Source organism: Mauremys mutica, chromosome 3, assembly GCF_020497125.1.
Source record: "Mauremys mutica isolate MM-2020 ecotype Southern chromosome 3, ASM2049712v1, whole genome shotgun sequence".
Lineage (NCBI taxonomy): Eukaryota > Metazoa > Chordata > Testudines > Geoemydidae > Mauremys > Mauremys mutica.
The window spans coordinates 112423532-112441020 of NC_059074.1; the positions used below are offsets into that span (position 1 = coordinate 112423532).

The window sequence follows — 17489 nt, forward strand, 5'->3', positions numbered from 1 at the left end:
AGTTTGCTTAGTTAGTTTTAATAGTTATTTATCATAGTTAGATTTAGGGGTATTCTCCCCCGCATCCATACTCTTCAAGATGATTATGCCCAGAACCCAGGCTTTAAAAATTGTGCCTCTTTCCACCAATCTTTCCTGGTCAGCAGGGACCACAGCTGCTGCCTCTGCAGCGTTCCCGTCAATTTGCCAGTCTTTTCCCTCAAGAGCCCATAAGGCACATAAGTACTGATTGTGGAGGTTCCTCGTCGACAAAGCAGTGAGACCTCGATCTGATTTGGGCCCGAAAGACCCCCCCCCACACACACACTGGAGTAACTCCTCCTCCTCCTCCCCTCCAAATAAAAACATGGGGAAAATTCTCTCACAAGAGGAGGGATAAAATTCCATCTGTCTGAATCCTCTTATAAATCTACTGGGACTCTGCTTCGCAGTATCACAACAGCTATTTTCAGTGCATGGTACCAAAATCCCAGCTCCAAAAAGCAAGTCTGCTGCGAAACCGATACCGTCCAAGACACAGTTGAAGGAAAAAGCATTGTCTGCATCTGGAACCTAAAGTACCAGGATGTTTAACTAAGGCGTCCTCACCACCAAGACCTATTTCTAAGCTGTCTCTGACAGTGTAGCCAGAGAGGAATTCTCTCCCCCCCCACACACACACTTCATTAGAGGATAAATACATCACTTAACAAGACATCCTTGTCATGCAGTATCCTGAGTCGCCCATCCTTTTGGGCCCTATCGTCCTTCCCCTAGACCTTCTACAAGTCAAGGTCTCACTAAACCAAAGGTACTGTCGGTCTGTGCAGAAACTCACCCTCCGATATCTTCTCTTAGCAGAGATACTAAGCATCCGGTACTATCGGCACCACCAATGGAACACAATCCCACCTTTTCATCTGAGGACTCAGACATTGGTGAAGGAATGTCACCTTCCCCACCAATGTGCCAACTCTCAGTCCGGAAAGGGTGTCCAGAGTCTCATGGGGTCCATCGAGATCTCAGCAAGCAGTTTATGCTCCACTGGAACATTGGTACCCCACCCTCATTTGACTCCTTCCACTGGCCCTACTGGCATATACATCTGTTGAATCAAATTGATATGCTCCAGAAAACACTTGCAACATGCCTCTCCTTGCATAGAGGAAGTAAAACCTCCTCACGAGACAACAGAAGGAGGAGGAGGAACCGGAGGAAGTTCTTGAACCACTGATCTGTCAGGGTGCTCGTTGTCATACCCAGATGAGGCAATTACATGTGCCTCACCTTCTCTGCCTGATGATTACAGGAATTACTAAAAAGGGTGGCAGAAAAGCTCCAAATCACATTAGAGGAAGTGCAAGAAGTCCCCCTCTTCTCCACTGAACTCTAAGGGCAGGTCCATACTCACCGTGCGGGTCGACGCGGTGAGTTCGACTTCTCGGAGTTCGAACTATCGCGTCTGATCTAGATGCGATAGTTCGAACTCCCCGCGCGCTCCGGTCGACTCCGGAACTCCACCACCGCGAACGGCGGTGGCGGAGTCGACCTTGGAGCCGCGGAGTTCGACCCTGCCGCGTCTGGACGGGTAAGTCAGTCGAACTAGGGTACTTCGAGTTCAGCTACGCTATTCGCGTAGCTGAACTTGCGTACCCTGGTTCGACCCCCCCCCTTAGTGTAGACCAGGCCTTAGACATGTTACAGAATTTGGGACCCAGCAAAGTAGCCTTGCCTATTAATGAGGCCATCATGGAACCACCAGGGGTGGTCTGGCACATGCCGGCCATATTTGCTCCTACCTGCAAGAGAATGGAGAAATAATATTTTGCCAAGCGGCTAGAATTTTTATGTACTCACCCAACTCCAAATGCACTGGTGGTCCAGGCAGCACCGGAGAGAAGCAGAGACTAGACAAGATCTACCACTTCTGATTAAGAGGCTAAATGTTTAGACTTCTTTTTTTCAATTGAAAAGTCTTTTCCACCAGCCTGCAGTTCAGAATAGAAAATTGTAAGGCACTAATGGCCAAATAAAATTTTGTGAACTACAGTAAATTCACAGACTTCTCAGAGAAAATCCCACAAGAATTTAGAGGACAGTTTGAAGTGCCCATCAAAGAAGGAAAGCTGATGGCAAGATCATCACTGCAGACGGCACTTGATGCAGCTGATACAGCCTCCTATTCAATGGCCACTGCAGTCCTCTGGGTTCCCAAGAGAGGTCAAGTCCATGGTAGAGTTAGGCCTGCCGACAGCAATTCCGGGCAGAACAGTCAATGGGCCCCCACTGGTGCCCAGTGAGGTGCCGGCTGCGCTGCTGGGCAGGCTCTACCGGCATGGCCAGGGCTTCCACGTGCCTGCCTGGCTGTCTTCGCTGCCACTAGTACCTCCCCGCACATGACTAGGAGCATAGGCGCCGACTTCCAGATTTCCCGGGGGGTGCTTCACTCTTTGCTCCAACCTAGGTCCCTTCCCCCGATGCCCCACCCCACCTCTTCCCACTGCTGTTCCACCCACTTCCCTGAGGGTGTCCCATATACAACTGGTGCCTCCCCATAGTGGGGGTTCACAATCTAAAGGCCAGGTCACGTGTCGTTCCCCCCTCCGTGCCCAGCCCAGAGCTACCACACTCTCCCCACCCCATGTTACCTGTGGGGGAGGAGGGAGCGCTTTGTCCTCCCACTGCGTCTCCTCTCCCACCTCCCCCCGGCACATTCTGATGTTCTCCCTGGTGGGCAGGTGCCCAGGCAGGGAGTAGGAGGGAGCCGCTTTTAACGCCGGCCCCTCCCGGTTGCTGCTCTGCAGCACTGCCCAGCAGCTGCCTGAGAGAGCTTGGCTGGGGAGGAGGCAGCTTTTGCTCTCTGCCTGGTTCAACTTCTGGGGACCCTGGCACCCGAGCCCGGGCAGGGAGTGGATGTCGTCTCCCCAGCCAGGCTCTCTCAGGTGGCCAGGGCTGCAGAGCAGCATCTTAGTGGCTGGAAGGGGCTGGTTTCCACTCCCTTCCACTCCTGGCATCTGGGCCATGTGTTGCCCAGGCCCGCCCCACCTCTTCCCACTCCCCTCTCCTCCTCCTCCTCCCAGCACCTCTAGCACGCCACCAAACACCTGACGGCAGCAGGCGGGAGGCACTGTGGAGGATGGAGAAGAACTGATTGGCGGGGCCTGCTGCTGGGGGTGGGAGGAGGGGCCCACCGGTGGATGCCTCAGCACCCACTCACTGCCTATGCCTAGGAGCCCTGCGGCCTCCCTGGGTGATTTAAAAGGGCCTGGGGCTCCCGCCACTGCTTCTGCGACAGGGGTGGCCACCCAGGACCCGGGTCCTTTTAAATTGTCCAGGCCCCTGGGCAATTGCCCCCTTTGAAGGGAACAATCTCTTTAGTGTGAAAATGGATGAATCCCTGCACTGTCTAAAGGATTCTTGGGTACCTTTCCATTCAATCATGATTTGTATACCAGCACCCAAGAGAAAGTTCCATAGACCACAACCATACAGGCAAAGACCTGCTTCCTTCCCTTTCTTCTACCACAGAATCTGCGAGCCTCCCAGGAAGCATGAAAGGTTTCAGAGAACTAGACAGACTGCTCCTCTGCTTCTACGTTCCAAACCCAAGGAAACAATACAGACAGTATTTCTGAGAGCTGCAAACCAAGTCTACTGCCAAGTTCATCTGCCAGTACTCAATTTGGGGGCCATTTAATCCATTTCTGCAACAAGTGGAGGGGCATAATATCTGACAGATGGGTCCTTGACATTGGTCATATAGGATTCCTGATAAAGTTCCTGTCCCTCATCAGGGACCACTCTTGCTAGGAAATGCTCATTCAGGGAAATAACCTCACTTCTCTGTCTGGGAGCCATAGAACCCATACTTCCTCAATGCCAAGAAAAATGACGGTATTCAATCAAAGGGAGTATAGAGACCCATCCTAGATCTGACAACTCAGTCTACATCAGGGGTGGGCAAACTTTTTGGCCTGAGGGCCACATCTGAGTATAGAAATTGTATGGCGGGCCATGAATACTCACGAAATTGGAGTTGGGGTGCAAGAGGGGGTGAGGACTCTGGCTGGGGGTGTGGGCTTCGGGGTGGGACCAGAAATGAGGAGCTCAGGGTGAAGGAAGGGGTTGGAGTGTGGGAGTAGGGGTGACGGCTCCATCTGGGGTGGGGCTGGGGATGAGGGGTTTGGGCTTTAGGAGTCTGCTCCAGGCTGGGATCAAGGGGTTTGGAGGGCAGGAGGGGGATTTGGGCTGGGGCAGGGGGTTGGGGTGCGGGAGGGGGGGGTGAGGGCTCTGGGGTGGGGCAGGTGTTTGGGGTGCAGGAGTCTGCTCCAGGCTGGGATCGAGGGTTTGGAGGGCAAAAGGGGGATCAGGGCTGAGGCAAGGGGTTGGGGACTGGGACGGGGTCAGGTTGCAGGCTCCAGGCGGCGCTTATCTCAAGCAGCTCCCAGAAGCAGTGGCATGTCCCCCCTCCAGCTCTTACGCAGAGGCACAATCAGGTGCTGCCCCTGCAGCTCCGATTGGCCACAGTTCCCAGCCAATGGGAGCTGCGGGGGCAGCACTTGGGGTGGGGGCAGTGTGCGGAGCCCCCTAGCTGCCCCTACATGTAGGAGCCAGCAGGGGGACATTCTGCTGATTCTGGGAGCTGCGTGGAGCACCTCCCAACCCTGCTCACTGGCTAGAGCGCGGGATAGCAAGCCCCAGATCCTGCTCCCCAGCAGAAGCTCAAGGTGGGGATAAAATTGGCTGGCAGGTCGTAGTTTGCCCACCCCTGGTCTACATCCAAGCAATGTGTTGCAGAATGGTAAAGCATCAGCAATAATTCCCTCAGTGAACAAAGGAGATTGATTCACAGCTCTTGATATGAGAGATGCCTATCTTCATAAGGGGTCCACCCAGCACACAGGCAATTTCTCATATTAAGTGTAAATCTGAATCAATGTCAGTACAAGGTACTTCCCTTCAGCCTTGCTACAGACCCAGAGATGATGTCTGTGGTGTGTCAGTGGCCGCTCACCTCTGCTGCAAGGGAATTTTGATCTTTCTCTACCTCATTGACTAGCTATTGATAGGGAGATCTTATCAAGAGGACCAATCAGCGACAACAGCCATACTCAAGCTACTACTATTGCTGGGAATCTGTATAAACAAAGAGAGATTCATATTAGTACTCACACAGACGATAGAATTTATTGGAGCAACACTGAACTCTATCACAGCCAGAGCATATTCCCAAAAGACAGATTCCTGACCATGAAGGTACTAATCACACAGCTTCTTGCCAGTCCACAGACAGCAGTCTATTCCTGTCTCACTTTCTTAACCCACGTAGCTGCCTGCACACATATAACATTACTTGCAAGACTCTGACTTTCCTTCCTCCAAGCTTGGCACAAGACCGTATATTTCCTAAACAGAGACAGCATGAAAAGACAGGTATCCATCCCTTAGAGAGTACAGGACCCACTAACCTGGGGGGGGGAGAGGAACTACTAGACAGGGTCCTCATCATTATACCCAGATGAGGCTATTACACCTTCTCTGCCTGATAATTTCAGGAAAAGGGTGGCAGAAAGGGTGTGGCAGTCCCATTCACTCACCCGCCACCTGAGAGAATACTGATCATGGACACCATCCTGGTGGGATAGGGAACTCCTCTGGATGAGCATACAGCGCAAGACACATGGACTCTGCATGAGTCCAGAATGCATACAAAATGTTTTGGAACTCAAAGCCCTCCACAGAGCTTACAAATGGTTTCTTCCATACATAAAAGCAAAGCATGTTCAAGTACCGTCAGACAACACGTTGGCAGTATTCTTCATCAGCAAGCAGCTGTTCATAGCCTTCACAGAGAAAGCAAAGCACAGACAGTGGCCTGTTTAGGCAGTCTGGCTTGCTAAGGATATCACAATGTAGGCAGTGAACTTTGCAGCCTGGAAAAAACCCTGATCAGGAGGGAAGGAGAAATGAGTTCTGCCCAAGAGAGGTGACAACTGAGAAGACAGGAGTCTAGAGTGGGTGCCCTTGGAGGGTCACCAGGTTGGCCTGAATGGGGACAGTAATAAGTCTTAATTTTAGGGCCTTAGTAACTACAATATATAGTCACATATTTCATTATCAGTCATACATAAGATGTCAAAGGAACAAGGTAAAATATATTATAGAGTACAGCCAAGACATTGAGAACTGCCTGTTAAAATCTGTAAAAATCCTGATCTAATTAATTAATATTGTTAGTTATGATGTATTGTTAATATTACTGTAACACTTAGAGGCCCCTGGTACAGACGAACACTTCACATAGTATCCTTTATGAGGGTCTGATCTGAGGTCAATGGGAATCTTTCCATTGACTTCAACAGGCTCTGGATTAAGCTATATGGTCAGACCACTTGTTTCGAGGCAGAATTCCCAGAACTCTGGTGGTGTGTGCATGGATTTGTTTCTTGAGATGCTGCAGGCACCTTACAGAAACAATAAAATGTGTAGTTTGCTTTTTAAACAATTTTTAGTAAGCTTAAAACTCTGAAACCTTGACCTTAGCTGCATCTAGTATCCTAGTATTATTTGTCCTCTGTATTTCTCTTTTTCATTTATCTCAGTACTTAGGGGTAGTGGACCTCTACAAGATTTTATTTTTTTTACTTGTCCTGCCAAATGCTTTAGCTGCCAGTAGTAACAAAAATCTGAAATGCTGATTTGAAAAAGTAGTTTATTTTTCAATTGAGTCCCAGCCGCTTAATGAAAAGGAAACAGAAGAATCTGGTCTGGTTGTTTTTGTGCTTTGTTTTCAATGTTCCATGCAGTCTATGCAGCTTTGCAGGTTAGCTAGCTAGCTCTGTTATTCTGGTTTCAGGTATATTTTCATTCACCCCCGCCCCAGAAGATCTTGTCTAGTCTATTTTAGAGTTGATTAGTTTCAGAAGTATGTGTTTTGTTCCAGTGTCACTACAACCTGCAGGTATCAGAGGGGTAGCCATATTAGTCTGGATCTGTAAAAAGCGACAAAGATTCCTGTGGCACCTTATAGACTAACAGAAGTATTGGAGCATAAGCTTTCGTGGGTGAATACCCACTTCGTCACCATGAGCGAATATGAAGTGGGTATTCACCCACAAAAGCTTACAGTCCAATACTTCCGTTCATCTATAAGGTGCCACAGGACTCTTTGTCGCTTTTTACAGCCTGCAGCTACACCTTCTATCCCTGAAACTGAGTAAGATGGCACCTGATGCACTGGATCTATGAGGTTCAAGACAGGGAGAAGGAAACAGTGCTTAAGAAGGCTTCCATGTTTTAATTTTGGCCTTTTGGAGTTTCATATGTTTCAATTACATTCACTACTAAACTGCATCTGTAACTTAAGCTTTCTTTGGTTTTGATGCTTTCAAATTGCTTAAGATTAGTTTAAGGGGGCTTTGTGATCAAAGGGTTTTTGAGATATTCAGTTTTTGAAGTCCACCTTTGAGAGAGAAGCGTTGCCCCTTTTTGGCCTGAGCCATTTCCCAATATTTGGGGACTTGCTGGTTTGTTTCCAGTGGAAAGAGAAATGGATTAAATGAGTCTCATTTCTCTGGTGTAATTTTATTTATTTACCAACTCTGAACAAACAGGAGGCAGTTCCTTGCTCACAATTTCCACACCTGCCTTTCCAGCCAGTTCTGTGCCACAAGGAACTCTCTCTGCTCCCTCCAAGGGCCACACTCACCACTGCTTCTCACACTGTCTGTCATTCACTTGACTTTTTGGTTGCTGTCACACATATACAGCTGCAACAAATCAGTCTCCCAGACCATGCATTTGTGTTCAGCCCCCCGGAAAACTACTCAGTCCATGTAACTAAGCTTCTTGGCCTTGTGTGCAGCCTAGTACCTTGGGCAGTGGCTTCCATTATATCCAGCTATCATACACCATAAAGAACTTAATTGCTCCTTCCATTTAGTCTGAATGAAGGGTTGCTACCACACCTATCAGCTTTAACAAGGTTTCTGGTTGCCTATAGATCAAAGAAATGCCTGATGGAAGCCTTTAACTCCTTCCAGCATAACAGAGGTATATGAATGCCTTGCTAAGTGCAAGTTGGAAAAGAACACCACTTGGAGCCACAGCTTCTCTCTGGAATTCCAGATGCAGATGAGGGTCCAAAACAAACCCCTAGGTTGCAAACCAACTTGAAGAAGAGATAGCTGATGCAGCCCTTGCCATCTCCTTAATTCTTTAGCTAAATCACCTTAATTCATGACCTGTTTCAATCACACACCAAGAAAGTAGAGAGATTGTACTGGCAAGATCTGATATGACACAAAGTCATCAACATATTGTTGGCATAGCCGTTACAAGTGTCTCACTTTCTTCCTCTGTGACCTCGTGAATATAGAGCCCTGTGTGACCCCCACCTCACCCCTTCTTTTGAGCTTAGCAGAGCTCTCAGAAAAAAGAAGCAAATTCCCATCATCAACTTCTAGAACATCAGTAAAGAAATGGAGCCACCAAAGAGGGTTGTTTGCCCATATGCTGTATGGAATTAGGCCCTTGTGGTGTGTGGTTGTAAGGTTGAACTTGTTGATATTTGTTACCATTTATGTTATGAGGGCTAGTAAATTTGTGCCTCGGTTGGTAAGTTTTGGCAGTTCTGCAAGTCCCAGCACTTACTGTATTAAAATTATTCAGGTATTAATGTGTTTGGCTACAAGGACTAGGTACCTGTAACAAGAGTCAGTCTGTACTGTAACTACAGTCACTGTCTTGTAAAGTGTAACCAAATCACCACCACCACAATATAAATGTCCAAATATGGTCTTGTTTCCACTGAGGTACTCAGAGAATTCTTCTTGGGTTTGTTCCTCCACTAGTGCAGCCTCCATCTCCTGCCTTTTGAGTTGTTTTTTATTGTGATGGTGGGAAAGCTAAGTTTCAATCCCTGCCACATATGAAGCTGTGTGATAATGAAATGCTCCTGTCAAGAATCTTGGTTCTATTTATAAGGAAGAAGAATTTGGACTTTCTGTGACAATCCAGAAAATAGAGATATGGGGCCTCTTTAAGAGGACAAGTCTCACTATGCAAATGTCTGCATGTAAGCTGCATTGGAAGATCAAGATCCCTTACAGCATCTATGTTATACAGCACATAGCAAAATGGAGTCCTGGTCTATGAATAGTGCTCCTAGATACTATAGTAATATAAATAAACAAATTAACAGTAATAATGTACCTCTGGGGCATTAAATACATATCGTAAAGTTGCTCATGTGCTGCAGATGTCGTAATTTTTTTGTTAAATTTACATAGTCTATTATAAACTGAGCTTTTAAAAACTCTAGAGTTTATCTTCAGTTGCATAATTACACATATATGGAATGATTGTTACTTAAAGCATTTTGATTTTGGTTGCCTGTGACCTAAACAAGCTTCTGAAAATAATAGCTGTAAATGTTGGATTTCTCTATCAGCACCTGACAAGCAATGAATCGTGTGAGTGAGGGAACACTGCGAATGAACCAGCCAGCTTGGCTGCACTTCTGCTTTCCTTTAGCTGGTAAAACTATTCAAACATGGAGTTTAGGGGGAGAATATACAACGGTGTGGGATGGTTTGGTTTGGTTTTTAAAGAATGATGCCAGTAAAATTGATCCAAGGGTATAGATAATCAAGTTGGGAGATTTAGTTGGAACTGTAGAGGAACTGACGTACAGGGAAGTTCTGCATGTGGTAAACCACCCATGTAGAATATAAAACCTTATTTTTTCATCGTATTGCAAAGTGCAATTCTGCTTAGCCTGTGAAAATAGACTTCACTATGAGCCACATTTAATACCTGGCTGAAGCACCCTGAGTAGATGCATGAGTGGAGAAGGAATCCTCACTACCTGAAGGCCACAGAGCTTTTCCATGGGTATTACTTCAGCAGAGTACCTGGGTTATGACTGTTGTAGGAGCAGCAGTGATCTGTATGCTCAAAAGGTCTGTTACACCTCTCCCCACCCCCCTTTTGGTCTCCTCTCCCTCTTTGAATACCTGTGAAGTAGCTTTCCCCCTCCCACTCACCCCCTCCTGGAATGCTTGTGGGATGAATGGGCTGCTTGAGGAGCTGGAAGATCAGAAGAGCTCCCAGGTAGGCAAGGTGTCTGGCACTCTGATTAGGCAGCGATCACACGCCCAATGCCTGAACACTGCATGGACACTGTAGATGGAGTGTGACCAACCAGACACGGCCAAGTCATCTCTAGTCCCAGGCCATGAGGAGCAGGTCCTTAAAAGGGGAAGGGGCCATGTGCTCAGGAGTGCACTCACAAGATTGTACCCCCCCCCGTGAAGGCCCTTTTCCCGGACCGCCTGGCCAGTGGTTCGCTGCGTTGCATTTCATTGTGCTTTGGGAAGACTTATCTTCATCGCACTGTCCATCACTGCACTGTGGGACACTTACCTCGAAGGATCCTGACATCTCCAGTGCCGTGCCTGTCCTGGGAGTGTGACCCCCACCTCACCCCTTCTTTTGAGCTTAGCTTAGCTATCAGTATAATAAATGTGCTGCTTTCTGCCAAACTCTAGTGGGTCATTAGTCCTCCCTAAGCTTACTAGCTGGCCCAATTTCTCATAACCATGACCCCCTAAATTCTTCACCTGGGGGCAAGGATGGAGTATGAGACCTTTAGCCATGGCCTGATCATAGCTCATCTCACGTTCCCTGTAATGTAGGGGGCTTTGCCAGAACTGGGCTTCATGACACAGTGGTAGGGGGTGTCTATACATCCCCTAAAAGTACATTATTAGAGTATACCATAAGCTTTGTTGTACTTTGAATGGAATGAAAATGAGCAAATCCAGAGCATCGCTGACTTGAGTCTTTAAATCAGAGAATGTTTTATGGTCCTGTGATATGCTAACAACATTTTTATTTCCTTGTCATGGATCTTGTTGTGTAGCATTATTCAACATAATAAAATGTGTTTGACATTACCCAGTCAAGCATTATGGACAGTTGTTTTGGAAAGGCTTAGCAGCAGCTATTACTACCAGACATTACATCTATCACCTGTGGAGTTCTACAGCTGCAGATGCTAGAATTCTCTGCTTAAACAAAGTAATACTTTTTGTAGGAAAGGTTGATAATGAACTCATAGGACTCTAGGCTCCAAATGGAAATGTGTTATGATACTGTGTAGACCTTGTGTGTGGCTAGCCTCTATAAGAGTCTAGAAAGTCCCATGTTCACTTGCTACACAAAGCTTGTAATGCTGCTGGAATAACAGATCGTGCCAGGTAATAACCAAACACTTCCCAGCTACCAAAGATATTTTGGATGGTGCTAGGATGTCACGGTTCTGAAGTAAAAATGAAGGCCCCCAGATATTAAACAACATTAAGCTTTAGTGCCAAAAACTAGTGTAATTTTGGGAGGGTAGAATTTAAAGGGTGTACAGCTGTGTCCTGTGCGTATCACTCTTGACAGTGAATTACCCTAAATAGTATGTTTACAAGCATTTATAATGGCATTTGGTTTTCTCCTTTCACTTTTTGGTCAAATTTGCTAAGTGGTTAAGAAAGACAGACAGAATTTCCTCTGAATATAATCTGGAGAGTTGCTTTCAATTAGAAGAATCGTTCTGCTTGTCTGACTGGGATCAATTAGGTGCTTGGATACTACATTGAGTGCCGTACAAATGCCTACAAATAATCTGGGCCAGATCTTTGTCCACCACTGCTTTTTCTAGCAATCTGCAGCTGGAAGAACCCTGATACACCAAAGGCAAAACTGGTCACAGGATTGGGAAAGTGGATGCCTTCCCCCAACCCTCTGCCTCGTTCCTATGTTGGGCACATCTTAGCTAGAATCAAAGATGTAGCCCTGTATCTTGAAATATTTTACTGTAGCCTTTTTATTTTTTGTAATAAAAACAAGTTTTTTTTTCTTGAGTGAGTGCCTAAAGTACTTTTTCTAAAGGAGACAGAAGGCTCAACTCATTGGCCTGAAATTGCTAATCTAATAAATTAGATGTGTACTTGAAATGGAGTGTAGTACCACTCTTCCCACCTGATTTGACTGTGGCATAGTTCAGCCTTCCAAGCAGTAACATGTAAATTTACATTGGAACACTAGTCTCTCAACAGAAGCCATTACAGAAGCATGATATAATGTAAAAATAATTCTATAAGACAGATTTAGCAGCACACCCAATATCCCCTGCATCAGATGAAACTGAGACTCCCTTAGCGGTGTGAGCTGGCACTGTGGAGGACAATAGTGCAATCTGCCTTTTCATTTATTGCCCCAATCATCAGGTCGCTAAATGATACTGTTCTTGCATAGTTACATAGCAGTTGTTTGAGCTATACCTTGATTTCAGCCAGAGTTGGTTTTAGCTGAAAGGACAGTTTGTGCAAGCCACACAGGCATGCACAAACTATGCACCTAATTTATTTTACACTGTTGTTGATTACTTGTATTACTGTAGAGCAGTGGTCCCCAAACATTTGAGGGTTGTGCACTCCCTTCCTTTGTCTGCACCCCCAGCCCCTCCCCCAGAGACAGGGCCAGGAGTGGGGCTGTGGTTCAGGGGGTTGGAGGGTCGTGGACGGGGTAAGGTGGCCAAGGCTGGGGCCACAGCCGGGGGTGGGTCTGGTGCCAGGCATGGAGCCGGTGCCAGGGGCCAAGGCTGGAGTTTGGGCAGGCCTGGGACTGGAGCTGCAGCCAGGGGGCCAGCAGCTGGGCCCTTGACCAGGGGCGGAACCGCACCGAGGGTGAGGACAGGGTCAGGCATGGGGCTGGGGCCAGAGTAGAGCTGGGGCAGGGCTGGGGTGGCCCTCTTTCCCTTCCTCCCCATCCCCTATGGGGGCTGTCCTGGCCCACCATGACCCCCCCCCAAACTTTCCTCCAGGCCCCACAGTTTGGAGACCTCTGCTGTAGATCTTAGAAGGCCTAGTTACGGACCAGGATCCCATTGTGCGAGGTGCTGTGTAAGCAGAGAATATAAAGACAGTCCCTGCCCTAAAGAGTTTATAATCTACCTATAACATTGATGAATACCTCTCAGGTTTTGCACTTTTCAGGTCTCATAGGTACAGTTTAAATGCAATTATACTAGGATCTGTCTCTGTTACAGAACAGCTCTCCTTTCGTCTAGCTCTATAAAGTGGACTTGACAATATCCGAGTCGTCGTTGGTGACGTGCCATTAAAATCTTTGAGACTTGTGTGTTTTATCCTACCGCTTTTTTTTTTTTTAATTTTAGTTTTCCTTAAAAAATATTTGGCTGTTGACAAGTTGGAATTTATGTGGTTGTAATATCAAAATTCTCTGTCCTCAGGGGGGAGAGAACAAAGTTTCTCATCGGTTCTGCTAGGCCTCCTTTTCTTATAAGATGAGTGGGGCAGTCAGGTTTAGTTGTGCTGCAGAATACACATACCAGTAGTATAATGTTTTTTTCTCAAGAGTGTTCCTTGACAGCGGACTGAGTCAAGAGAAATATCAGAATTCAGGCAACTGTAAGACATCTGTAATAGCTCATAGAACAAAGGTATGTTGCAGTGCTCTTTGAGGCTCCATGTTCAAAGAGACATTTGGAACTCAGATGGAGGTGAGATGCAGGTTGGAGGTAATGCTTTGATCCCCGATAAGAGAGGCACAATAGAAATAGTAGAGGCAACTAACCAGGCTTTATTGATTTTTGCCTTCATTGCCATTAAGGAACTGCCAAAGGGCAGCTGAACAGGGTTGGAAACTGGAAGGTTTGTTAAGAGATCAGGCAAAATGAGCATGCACTTTATGAAAGGGTGTTAAAGGAGAAGAAATGAACTTTTCAACAGGTTGGAAAAACCAAAACTACTGAACACATGCAAACCTAGTTTTGCCAGATCCTCCTAGCAATTAAAACTCTTTCTTTGTGTTGTAAAAATATAGATTTCTCCCCTGATTAGCACGAGGGAAGTGCAGACAACAGACAGAAAACCGTGTTGTATTTTTGGCTCACAGTAAAGTAAAATTGAAACAAATAATTAAGACTCTAGTGGCATTTGAATGAAAAAGACATTCTAAATTATGGCAGGATATATGCTACTTAAAAAAATTTACAGTTCAGAACTAGTTCTCGGCCAGTGTGTTCTGTCTTCATCCTTTTGTTGACAAAAGCCCCTGAAGTTGGCTAACTAAATGATATCCAGTATGTTTTCTTTTCTTTCCTTGAACAGCTGCACTAGTATAGATATGAATACTGGGAAAGAACTTGTTGCAGATATTTATGTAACGTACAAAATGATTTTAAGGAGCTAAAGTGTATCCTAACAGCGAACTATTTTGCTTGCCTTGCTATTAGTTGAGAAATTCATCAGCTATTTCCTTCCCTTAATACAGTAACTCCTCACTTAACGTTGTAGTTATGGTCCTGAAAAATGCAACTTTAAGTGAAATGATGTTAAGTGAATCCAATTTCCCCATAAAAATTAATGTAAATGGGGGGGTTAGGTTCCAGGGCAGCTTCCCCTACTCTGCAAGCACCAGGGGTGAGGGGCTCAACCCTCAGCCCACCCATTCCACCCCTTCCCCCAATCCCCCATCCTTGACCCGCCTCTTCTGTCGTCCCCCCCCACGTCCTCCCCCTTTACTTCGCACGCTGCGTCCTGGCTCCTCCCCTCCCTTCTAAACGCCACAAGCCAGCTGATTGCCGGAGGGAGAGGCGCACGGAGTCCTCGCTCCTCCCGCCTCCCTCCTGCCCGGGGCAATCAGCTGGCTTGCGGCGTTTAGGATGCAGGGGGAGGAGCGAGGACTAGGCGCAGGTTCCCCCTCCCTGCCTCCTTCCCAGGGCAACCAACTGGTTTGTGGTGTTCAGGAGGCAGGGGAGGGAGGGAGAGACTGCGCGCTGAGTCCTCACTCCTCTCCCCTGCCTCCAAAACGCCGCAAGCCAACTGATTGCCGCAGGCAGGAGATGAGGGGGAAGGCGCTGATCCATGGGGTCTGCCGGCGGGCGGGAGGCACGGGGGGGAGGGGGCCATAGGGAGGCTGCCAGCTGTGGAGGAAGCAGGCAGCCAAACAATGTAAGAGTGGAGTATTGCACAACTTTAAATGAGCCTGTTCCCTAATTGATCAGCAACGAAACAACGTTAAGCGGGGCGACTTTAAGTGAGGAGTTACTGTACCATGGGCTGTGAGTATCATAAGCTGGGGGAGGCTGTTCCTCCCCAAATGGGCAGGCATGACCCCACCTGTGCTCTGCCCCCAGCCCCCCTCCTGCTTCCTGGTTGGCGTGGCTCCAGTCTCTCTGTGGGCTGACCCCGGTTTGAGTTGCGCCACCGCCTGCCTGTCGCTCCTGGGCTGCAGGAGGGAATTGGGGGCGCTCCAGGGCTGGGGACACTAGCCTGGGGCAGAGGCCGGCAGTTACAGTGGGGGAGGAGGTTTGTTACATTTTTTTTCCTGAAGCATATTTGCTGTTCTAAAAATATCTACCTTGTTCAAAGACAGTTAATGACTATAAATAGCTTTGAGATTATAAAACAGAGTGCTTAATATTTATTTCTTAATGTTACTTTAAAATATATCAATATTAGACCTCAGTACAACATTTCCTGTGGTTATGGGTGCAGTTCAGATCAGCATAAGGACTTCAGTATCAGTGTGGACACAAATGAGGGAATAATCATTCCTTCATTCTTGCCATTTATGATTTCCAAATTATTCTTTCCTCGTATGACTTGGATTTGAAATGTTCTTCCTTACCTATCTGGATTTCATGATTCCCTTGGTTGTTTTGAATCCATTCTTAAAACCTTTTATATCATATAAAAATATGGCCAAAAATAATTCAAAACATTAAAAACTAAACTGACAAAAATAAAAAATATGATTTCCTAAAGCCACCAGTCAGCAAACACTTATTACCACATGATCTTTCCATCAAAGGCTGCATTTTTAAACTAGTGTTAAAATATAGTTGGACATTCTGTCTGAGTAATTCCTGTGGGATCAAGTTGGTCAAAAGTGGAGAGTAAAGTGTATTCAAATTGTACAACAGCAGCAGGAGTCTGGTGATTGTTTATTGGGGGATTGATGAGGGCAGTTTGTTGACTCATCTAATTAGCTGACACTTAAATTCATTTGAGTTATCTACTCCTATCTTCTAACTTAGAGAGATGCCATTTTATAAACAGTTTTGTGTGGTGGGTCAAGTAATCCATTTTTGAATTGGAACCAGCTGAACTCTATTTTTAACTTAGCTGTCAAGGCATAATTCATGCATAATGTCTCTTTGGAAGATTTATTCTCTTAATTTAAAAAAATGGTTAATGAATTTTAGTGCTGGTAAAAGGTGCCAGATTGATAGCTCTGGCATCTGAAGGCCTCTATCCATCACATCTTCCTTCACATTGCCCTCTCAAAATATGTCAGCGAAAGGACCGGCTCTAGAAGTAGCGTACTTTACATAAACATTCAGTCTGTGTTGTCTCTGTTGAGACAGTCAGCAACGGCGCTAATTGTTATAATGCGTTTTGTGATGTGGGCACAAGCAACAAGCTTAAGCCCATGAATTCATTTAAATAGAAGCCATCAAGCAGTGATATGTCTGTGTTATGACTGGCCTGCACTAGAGTGTTAAACTGGAAAGTCATGGGTGGAGTCTCTGTATCCCGTCATCATTTTCTGAGTTATCAAGCCTCCCATTAATACTCTAAAGACTCTAACTATGTGTTTATAGCTTGCTAGTGGAATGGGACACTCCTGACCTAGACATGGACATGTGTAGTACTCAGGAAATCTTTATCTCTTGAGTCACAGCAAATGTGAGGTGCCTAGAAATGGAAAGACCAGTATGCTCACTGCATTTCTTTTCAATCTTTATCTAGGTACTTCCTTTCCCTAGCCAAGTGGTGTACAACAGAGTTGGAAAGTGTGGGAGTCGAACTGTGGTTTTGCTTTTGAGAATCTTGTCAGAGAGGCATGGGTTCAACCTGGTTACATCAGACATTCATAACAAAACCAGACTGACCAAAAATGAACAGGTAAGTTGTTTACGCTCATTTAGATGTTCTGTGTTTATTTCATTTTTAAGTTATGAAAGACAGGGATATATTGTTCAACATGACTTCTCTTATTATATGGTAGATAGGGTAGTGTGGCTAAATCCCAATCACCATGTGGAAATGCATCTATAAATAGGTATGTGATGGATTGTTACCCCTGGGGTGCAGTCTGGGAGCTGTGGGAACCACTGCTTCCCTCTGAGACACACAGCTGGGTTGGGGACACAGCTAACCTCACCCAGGTCCTGTTATCACCCAACACCATAGCAGGTTGCACCACTCACTCAAACTGGGCTACCTGAGTGCAAACAGACACCAGCCAATTTCTCAGCTCCCCGGGCATGCGCCCCCCACCCCTCCCGGAGTATAAATCCACAATTATACCATCTTGCGCTGCACAGGGAACTGTACAGCGTAAGATCATAGAGTTCACTCCCACCCTCAATGTGGAAAGGAAATGCAACAGCCCCTGCCCCTTGAGCTAAGATTTCTAAGCACTTC

The 17489-nt window shown here is 46.4% G+C and overlaps 1 protein-coding gene across 1 annotated transcript in view; it reads left to right on the forward strand.

Moving 5' to 3' along the window:
- The window catches only part of UST (uronyl 2-sulfotransferase), a 271049-nt gene that overhangs the window by 116807 nt on the left and 136753 nt on the right, over positions 1-17489 (forward strand). Inside the window, exon 3 of the mRNA XM_045011208.1 lies at positions 16812-16967. Coding sequence (XP_044867143.1) covers positions 16812-16967 — 156 coding nt within the window. The remainder of the gene's footprint in view (positions 1-16811; positions 16968-17489) is intronic.